The 8,650-nt window shown below is 35.7% G+C and overlaps 2 protein-coding genes and 1 long non-coding RNA gene across 3 annotated transcripts; 1 reads left to right on the top strand and 2 right to left on the bottom strand.

The window, feature by feature from the left end:
* Nucleotides 1-577: 577 nt before the first annotated feature.
* LOC119073800 lies at nt 578-1,427 on the bottom strand. Its single transcript, XM_037179559.1, has 2 exons — nt 1,277-1,427; nt 578-1,220 (listed from the first exon to the last, which is right to left on the bottom strand). Exons 1-2 carry the CDS (start codon nt 1,407-1,409, stop codon nt 631-633), a joined length of 723 nt encoding a protein of 240 aa, XP_037035454.1. The 5' UTR covers nt 1,410-1,427; the 3' UTR covers nt 578-630.
* A 1,095-nt stretch (nt 1,428-2,522) lies between these two features.
* Nucleotides 2,523-4,026, top strand: LOC119073801. The gene is made up of 2 exons (XM_037179560.1): nt 2,523-3,427; nt 3,489-4,026. The coding sequence occupies exons 1-2, from the start codon at nt 3,098-3,100 to the stop codon at nt 3,858-3,860; spliced, it is 702 nt and encodes a 233-aa protein (XP_037035455.1). The 5' UTR covers nt 2,523-3,097; the 3' UTR covers nt 3,861-4,026.
* Nucleotides 4,027-5,086: 1,060 nt separating this feature from the next.
* Nucleotides 5,087-5,879, bottom strand: LOC119073802. The gene is made up of 2 exons (XR_005087091.1): nt 5,675-5,879; nt 5,087-5,569 (listed from the first exon to the last, which is right to left on the bottom strand). It is a non-coding gene; the product is annotated as an uncharacterized LOC119073802 (long non-coding RNA).
* Between the last annotated feature and the right edge of the window lie 2,771 nt (nt 5,880-8,650).

Consider the following 8,650-nt stretch of genomic DNA (forward strand, 5'->3'; position numbering starts at 1 on the left):
ATGAACAAGAATAATTTATTTAGCTGTGTATGTATGTGGCTTTTAGGATACATATAAGTATTCATACTACGATGTGTATGGGATGGGATATACTTTATTTAACAAAAAAAAAAGTAATTCACCGAATACATCAGATTGAAGATTTTAATTTTATGTTTGTATGGTAAAATTATGGAAAGGATCATTAATATTGTACGTCTATTGAAAGTCCTAAATTAGGTCTGTTGTGCATTATAGCTGCTTCAGCAGACATTCGGTAAACTTCATGCAAAATTTGTCATCATGCAGAAGAGTGAGATGTAAAATGGTACAATCGATTAGAATGTTAGTTACTAGTCGACCAATATTGACAATGTTGGTATAACTGTAATGCAGTCGGAAACAGTGGAAACAGTTGATGAGTGTCATTCTTACTGGACTAGCTGTTTTGGTACCGAAACGGAATGCCTGTTTGGGCGATGTAAAAGCGATGTAATTAATTGGCACTAAATCAAACGTTCTAATCATCTGAGTCTCAAGTTAAATTCTCAGACTTAATGACAGGGAGCTGCGGGAATCCACTCTCAATCGAAAAAAATATCTCTGAATAAAGTCAAACTTGTTTATTGAATTATATTACATTAACCTCACTCAATCCCATTTGAGTGAAGTGTCGGCTTCCTCTATAAACATTTCCTTCTGCATAGCGGTAAATTTCATATAAACCATTCGTAATCCATCAATTGTTGATGTCGTTTTCTTCCATGTCGAAGGTTCACGCATCACTTTGCACGGCAGCTTTACCGAAATTCGACTTGTCGGCAAATTCTTCGCAGTTATGTTATTTTTCGATTGTTGCATACAAAACGCATGCACTTCTGGATCTGACATATTCAACGTTTTCTTTTTGATCTGCTCTCGAAATAGAACTGAAGCGTCAAAAACGGGACGCGGCCATGTAAATTCTATATCAAGAGATAATCCATCCAATGGCAAAGTAAAATCAACGTTAGTAGTACCAGTCAGCATTGGCACCAAAACACAAACAAAGTCGAGTTTACGCACGACATCGGTGTACATCCAAGTGTTGACAGGAGAATTGAAGTCAGTGCGTGGATGTGGTACATAATCACCATATTCCTCTTCATAGGATCCCAATGCGTGTGATGTTGTAGTCGTATTAATTGCTGATGATCCAAGTTCCGCAATTTTTCCACCAAGATCCACCGGTATAGCCGCGGCTGAGAGAAATTGATTACTTATAAATTCACATAGAGTAATGTTTTGTTCTTTGTACCTAGTCCCAATCTTGCTCTCGTTTCACGAAAATGACTAGCGAATACTTGTGCTGAAAACTTAATGAACATGTCGTTCGATTTTCTGACGCTGTCAGCAGATGAAGAAGCATTTATTTCACTCGAAGTAAACATTCTTTCCAATTCCAATTGCTCAGGAATTGCGCCATTTAATAAATTTAATAAATTAAATTGCGCCATTTAATAAAGGATGGTTTAGCCACAAATTTAAGAGCGCAGGATTGCGTTATGAAATAGGGCTTAACATACGAACGGGACACATTGTTTGGGTGTTTGGTGGCTACCCGGGCGGCTTGTATCCTGACCTGAAGTTGGCGTACGAACTATACGTTCATTCGGTAGCTCCTGGTGAAAAAACAATTGCCGACAGAGGATACAAAGATCAAACGTACTTTATTTTACCCACTGCTGAAAATGGTACGCTTCATAAGCGTATAATGTCGCGCCACGAAACCGTTAACAAACGCATGAAACAGTTCAATATTTTAAAACATGAGTTCCGCCATAGTTTAGATAAACATCCGATGTTATTTCACGCAGTGGCCAATTTAACTCAGCTGGTACTCGAGCATGAACAACCATTGTTTTCAGTACAAATTTAAGAAATCTTACAAAAATAAATGGACGTTTTCAATATGTACGCATATTTTTTTTTGCAATTAAGAGTGGATTCCCGCAGCTCCCAGCGTAGAAACTGATAAGGTTGGGTTATAGTTATGAGCAGTGTGACTGTTTCACATTATTTATATTTTTTGTCTGCCTAAGATAGCGGAAAACTACAAAACATTCCTATTAAAGATGAAGAACGTACAGAACTGTTAGAAAAGTAATACCGAAGTACAGACCTGCCGTTTACTCTAATGGTAATTTTCTATGCCCGAAAAAATCCCTTCAATAAAACTGCCTGTGTGCTGAATGGAATCAATGGCCATTCACTTGCAACGCACTACAATCGATTTATTTGTAAATAATCATCATTGTATTAGTGTTGTTGTTGTTGTTGCAGCTTTTATATACACATGACGCTTGTAATGAAAGCTCCGCATTTAGGATACGTCTAGCACTTATATGTTCATTAAAATGTTCTCTGATGATACAGTGATACAGTGCCCAGTTATATTTTTTGTCAAAAAAATTTAATTTTCTAACTTTACTTCGCCGGCGCAAATCAACCTACGTAGATTTATGAGTGCCGTTAAGTTAGTATATGTTTGTTATTAAAACATTATCATGGTAGTATCATCACAGCTCTGGGCTCATAAAAATTGAAATCGTAACAAGAACGTTGCGAGAGAAAATCAGAAACATTTACAGTTACAATTCAGCGTTAGTATCAGACACAAAAAATCATCGTTCCAATCACACAATTATTAATTCAACACCAACCCGAAGGAAAGAGTTTTCCAGAACGAAAATTATTTGTGAATTAACGAAGTTCAGTCTGATGATATATATTAATGTGCTTGACCGGCTACGAACCTACGAATAAATTCGTAAAATTCGTCAGATCATTTTCCAATCGAAGAGATTTTCTATTTTGCTTTCTATTCAGCCACTTATCTCGATAAAATACTTGTGGATGTACGCGATAAAGATTGACTTCTGTCTGTGAAACTAATAAATGCGCCAACATTGTTATTTAACTGATAGTATATCGTTTTTGCCTACGTAATTTCGATAAGCAACAGACCATGGTAAAAACACACATCAAGTTATTTATTCACAGCGGGCATTCTAAATCACGTTCCTCCGTGTGGTAAGCGTTAAAAAATATTCGCGTGCTAAAAATAATAATCAAAATAATGGAGTTCGAGCGACCGAAAGGCTTGCAAGGTCCGATGGTGTATTCTACGTTTCAAATTAAATCAAAGAATTCGGATGAAATAGAAGGATTTTTGATTCAAGATTTAACGGAAGATCGATTCGATGAAGCTGTGAGAATAATTGTAGACAATCATGCAAAAGGTGCCGTGCTTCATAAAGCAGCGAAAACGCTATCAAGTGAATGCGGACTGCGTCGGGTTAATCAAATGTATCTGAATGTGTTTAAAGAGAAAATTTCTTTGGTTTGTTTAAAAATTGATACAATGGAAATCGTTGGAGTAAATGCATTAACTTACAGAGACAGTGAGGTGTGATTTCAATTAATTTACTTTGAAAATGAGCTTCTTCTCAAGCTTTCTTTATCTTCAGGCATCGAATGATCCCAACTTCAATCATCTGAGAGACATTGTGGGTTTTTTGAATAACGAATCCAATGTTTCGGAGCATTATGGTGTTCACCGAATTATATTTGCTGTTGGCCTTTGTGTGGTGGACAAATATCGTAACCGCGGAATAGCTACCGAGATATTAAAAGCTCGAGCACCGCTTCTGAGATGTATTGGTGTGAAGCTAACGTCAACAATATTTTCGACAATTGCCGCACAAAAAGCCGCTAAAGCAGCTGGATATGAGGAAAATTATTCGATAAGCTACGAAGATCTTTGTAAAAAGTTTTTTAAAATGGACTTTTCTCATGTGCCTTTGAACGGTTTCTGTAAAGTAATGTCCTTGAAAGTTTAATTGACGAGAATGGGCGAACAATGCATCTGATGTACAAATTCAATCGATTCTTAGATCAACGGGTAATAGTACTCTGGTGAAGCTATAAAAAAAAGCTTTTTCTTATCTTCTGATAGGACATTGTGTTGGTAATATTAAAGAAATATCTCAATGTTGAAAGTGTTTACAAAACAAAACTGTTAAATTAACTGGTGTGACGTTTTCGCGAAACTTTATTTAAGCCTTTGGAATAAAATTTAAAAACGAAGAAACCAAAGTCTTTATTAAACAATCGAATTCTTCAAAGACCAGGTTCTGGATACCAGGAAAATTATTTCAAACGGTCAAATCGGCTAAGTTTAAAACATCAAACTTTATTATGTCCAACTGCGTTACATCTCTTACTATATAATGTTTCAACCCGGACATAATTCTTCGAAATCATTCTTCATGGGCATGATTGGGCACATACATAACATACAATACACACCATAGTGGTAGTGTCTCGCATATATGCTGTATGCTGTACACGAGTAGTGATTTCGTAATTAATATAATTTTTTGTCAAATCAATTGGTTTGGTACCAACTTATAATCTAATCAGCTGAGTAGTAAAAAAAATGAGATTTGAGCATTAACAGTTAACATTCTCTTCACATAGTTGCCCAGGATTAGACACCATAGACACATTGTGTTTTCTTTTTATTAATGACCCTCAATAAGTAGATCAATATTGGAATTTGTCAGCCCGCTCATAAGAATGAATTCGGCATTTTTGTGTGGATTTGTTGGTATAAATTATGGCTGTTGACTATAACTACTCTCGTTAACCTTCCAAAACGATGGGAAAAATTAGATTAGAGAAAGCAGAGAGTAGAGACCTCTGCATAAGCTGCAATGCAACCAAATGCATAAAGAACATCACCTATTTTTGTCTTCTGAACTGCAGCTCTAAACTATAAAAAAGTTCTTCCATCGCCGATTCGGTTTCCATCTGTGTCTTAGTCTTAGTTTAATATGAAATTATGCTTGATTTCCTCTTACGCCGTTTATGCTCCGTTTAGCTAAACCACGCCTCTTTTTTATTGCTCAAAGAGTAAACGGAGTGTAAACGGCGTAAGAGGAAATCAAGCATTAGTTTGAGCACAAGGAAAAATACAAGACCCGCGGAGGTCGAAACTTTCACTGCAGGTGATGAAACTAGAATTAATTTTTTTGTAAAAACACAATTTTAGAAAATCAAAAAGTTACAATGGAAAGAGTTGATTTTATTGTCATCTTCAAAATATTTACTCAACGAAAGTGTCGATCAAAATCTATTTAGGAATCCGGTCATTGGGGGGTTGTTGCGTTCCCGGGTATCTTTGAGCGTATGGTACAAAATCGAATGTATTATCATAACTGGCACAAGTTGAGCTCTTATATCTGTGTATAGCCAAATCGGTTTCACCATTTTCTGCCGCAACAAAATCGGCTGCATAACCATAGGTATTGCAGATGTATTTTTTAAAGTCACGTGCAGCATCATGGGACCAACTGCAGGCCCCATTGAAGCATCGAGAAATGCAATATGCTCCGGACTCGGTTGGTACAGCGCAGGCCGAGGTATCTGGTCCTGCACAACCCTGCTGCCATGATCCGAAATCCGAACATCGATGATTATCGTAACCCAACGCCGTCTCGCTCGTAAGTATGACGAGAGTCGTCAAAATATACCAAATGCTAGCCATCTTGTAGAAGACAATGAAAAATTAGTCGACACGTTTATGTGAACCACTGGTGATGTCCACTCTACTCTTTAAGTAGTTAACAAATGAAAACAAAAACTTCCTCACCTTATAAATATACGCTGCAGTGGAACACGTTTTCGATTACGAATATTGGGGAAACAAGTGTCTTGGTTCTCAATTTAAAAACAAAGTATGATAATGAATACCAGTTTAACAGACGCACCTGAACAATTAAAAGTGACCTGCCTTTTGGCAAAGTTAAATGAACTGAAATGATTCGTGTCGTCGTCGTCATGAACCGATTGTAAAGGAGTTGCTTCAGTTGTTCTTAAATAACATTCGATAAGTGGCTGAAAATGGGAATCCATATGCATTGGAACATTTTATAAGTAGCGTAAAAATGACGAATTTGGCCGAGAATTTGACTAATATTTCTAAAAATTGTTGACGGTCGCCATCAGAACATGCGAAGATCCGGTATGGATACAGTAAGCAATCATGTAAAACTACAACCATCAGAAGAAGAATTTCTAAATTTATTTAAACCTCCAAATAAGTTTAACAGCATAAACCGCATGAAAGTGTGGAGTCTTCTTCAACCAATGAAATCGATTTTCTGGACACCGGGGAAGAATGTATGAACATAAGTTACTACAGTATGGTGACATGTCCGAACTTCTACGAATAGGTACCTTACTTCAGATATTACCAAGATTTTCATATAAATCTGAACACGTCTTCGTACTATGTACATACATACTTAAAAAAAAACTACTTCTTTTCACTCATGATTCTTTCGTATATTCTTTGCTGCTTATCCCTAATTTCACCCCTTTTGCTTTTGGAGTGCGTACAGTAATCTCTGGTGAAATTCACAGTGAAAATTTTGACAGGTCTACCCATGTAATTTATACGGGTAGACTTGTCAAAATTCACTGGTTAAACTTAACGATCTCAGTATTTGTTTCCCTTCCCTTTTAATTTTCATTTTGTCACTGAATGTTCCGTTTATTTTTACAAAGACAAACTTAGCAAATACTCCCATATTTAACTGTTGGCCCTTTGAAGTAGTAGATCTGCAACATATTTTTTGCCGTTACATTCTTAAAAATCATTTTTTACCATGAAGTTATAAGCTTATTTCTTTGTTGCGCGAACGAGGATTTGGAAAGTCTATAGACTTATGACAATTGAGAAAGAAATGGATCAGTTATTTTACCTCGCCTTGGGACAATGTATTTGAAAATATTTGAAAAGAGTTTATAATTAAGAAGATACACTAGTACACTGAAATTGTAGCCTACATTAGGGCGTTTCGAAATACAGTTTTTACAGTAGTTTTTTCACTGTACCCTCTTAAGTGGTCTTCGGACTTCTCGCTCTGATCATAATATTCGACGATATCAACTTCACGCCAAAAAAATTCTTCAAGTTGAGTTTTCACACTATAAGCTGTTATGATCAGGGCGTGAGTTCCGAAAACCAGTTAAGACGAATCTACACATGGCTAAATTGTTGCCTACATTTCCGGGCAAAATTATTATTATTTTGATTATAATTTTGGATTCGTATTCTTTTTGGAAAAAGTACGACCATCGTTCGGTGTTAAAATGTGTTAGATTTCAGTTAAAATTTAAATGTTTGTGGTGATGTAACCTCAGTATTTCATTATTTCAGTATTAACTTAATATTTCACGAAAATTGACACATATTTTGAGTTTTCTCGGAGGTAGGTTACATCACCATAAACATTTAAATTTTTAGTGAAACCTAACACATATTTACACCAAACGATGGTCGTACTTTTTCCAAAAAGGATACGAGTCCAAAATTATCATCAAAATAATAATAATTTTGCCCGGAAATGTAGGCAACAATTTAGCCATGTGTAGATTCGTCTTAATTATAATTTGCCATGGGGTACTTGTCATTACATATTTTCATATAAAGTGACCCAAAGCAATTTAAAATACTGATCCAAATTATATTTCCTTCTCTCTCGTCACAACAGCCTATAGAGAATTATAATGAAAGAGAAAGAAATATTTGGATAAGTACCCCAAGGCAAGTTATAATAAACTGGCCTTAGGTCTTCTCACTCATACCATAACATGTTGAAAGAGAAGCAAATACTTTGACAAGCACCCCACGGCAAGTTACAATTAAATAGTCTTCGGTTCTCTCGCTCTGATCATAACACTCTATATGTAATGAGTGCGTTTAAAAATGTGATGCCACCTTGAAACTTGACACAAAGTAGAAGACAACATGATCTACATTTTTGTGCATTTGCACTAAAATGAGTAGAGGTATCATCCATGTATAAGATGCTAGGTATGACAAAAGTTGTTCTTGTCGGATTTCATATGTTTTAGCGGAGAAACAAACTCATTTCTTGTAAATTTACACATCAAATGAGTACATTCGACGCATAAACAAGCGAGATCAACCAATTTGATGCCACCTGCCTTCGTGGGTCTGAAACTGTTCTTTAGAACCTTCTGTGTGTTCCGGCTTATGTGATTTGACAATAATTAAGTTTCCATTCCACTCAACAAAAAGTATTTCGAGAGAGAGAGAGAGAGAGAGAGAGAGCTGTCAAATAAACAAAGCAAAAATTGAAAAGTACTTCTTGTTGAGTGGAAACCGTACATAAGCATTAGCAAGGTTCTGAAAGAGCAGGTTAAGACACTTCTGATATGATCACGAAGGCGGTGACACACAAATTTTGTTAAATAGATGTTTTTTATTGAACAGACCCATTACAGATTGTTTCTTAACCTGTTCTTTCAGAAACTTGAGCATAAGTGCTTTATATTCATTGGTCATCATGGTAAAAATGGATTTGAAGGATTTGAATATGTCACTAAGTTTTGTGGGTTTTTTGCAACAACTTCAGTTGGGTAATTTTAGACTGGAAATATACTTCACCAAAAATAATTTTAATTCCTTTCATTTACAAAGTAGAATCTGGTACGATTTTTGCATTTTTACCTAAACTTCTACTCCATCTACTACAATAATGTGTTACAATCTAGCGACATTTTGGCTATGTTTTCTACGAAATTTATAAAAAAAACA

This window comes from Bradysia coprophila, unplaced genomic scaffold, assembly GCF_014529535.1.
Source record: "Bradysia coprophila strain Holo2 unplaced genomic scaffold, BU_Bcop_v1 contig_138, whole genome shotgun sequence".
NCBI classification, from domain to species: domain Eukaryota; kingdom Metazoa; phylum Arthropoda; class Insecta; order Diptera; family Sciaridae; genus Bradysia; species Bradysia coprophila.

Excerpts from the sequence above, each read along its gene's own strand:
- LOC119073800 (XM_037179559.1), bottom strand. The coding sequence starts at position 1,409 with ATGTTTACTTCGAGTGAAATAAATGCTTCTTCATCTGCTGACAGCGTC. Across the intron at positions 1,221-1,276 it reads GAGAGCAAGATTGGGACTAG|CCGCGGCTATACCGGTGGAT; the intron begins GTACAAAGAACA and ends AATTTCTCTCAG.
- LOC119073801 (XM_037179560.1), top strand. The coding sequence starts at position 3,098 with ATGGAGTTCGAGCGACCGAAAGGCTTGCAAGGTCCGATGGTGTATTCT. Across the intron at positions 3,428-3,488 it reads TAACTTACAGAGACAGTGAG|GCATCGAATGATCCCAACTT; the intron begins GTGTGATTTCAA and ends CTTTATCTTCAG.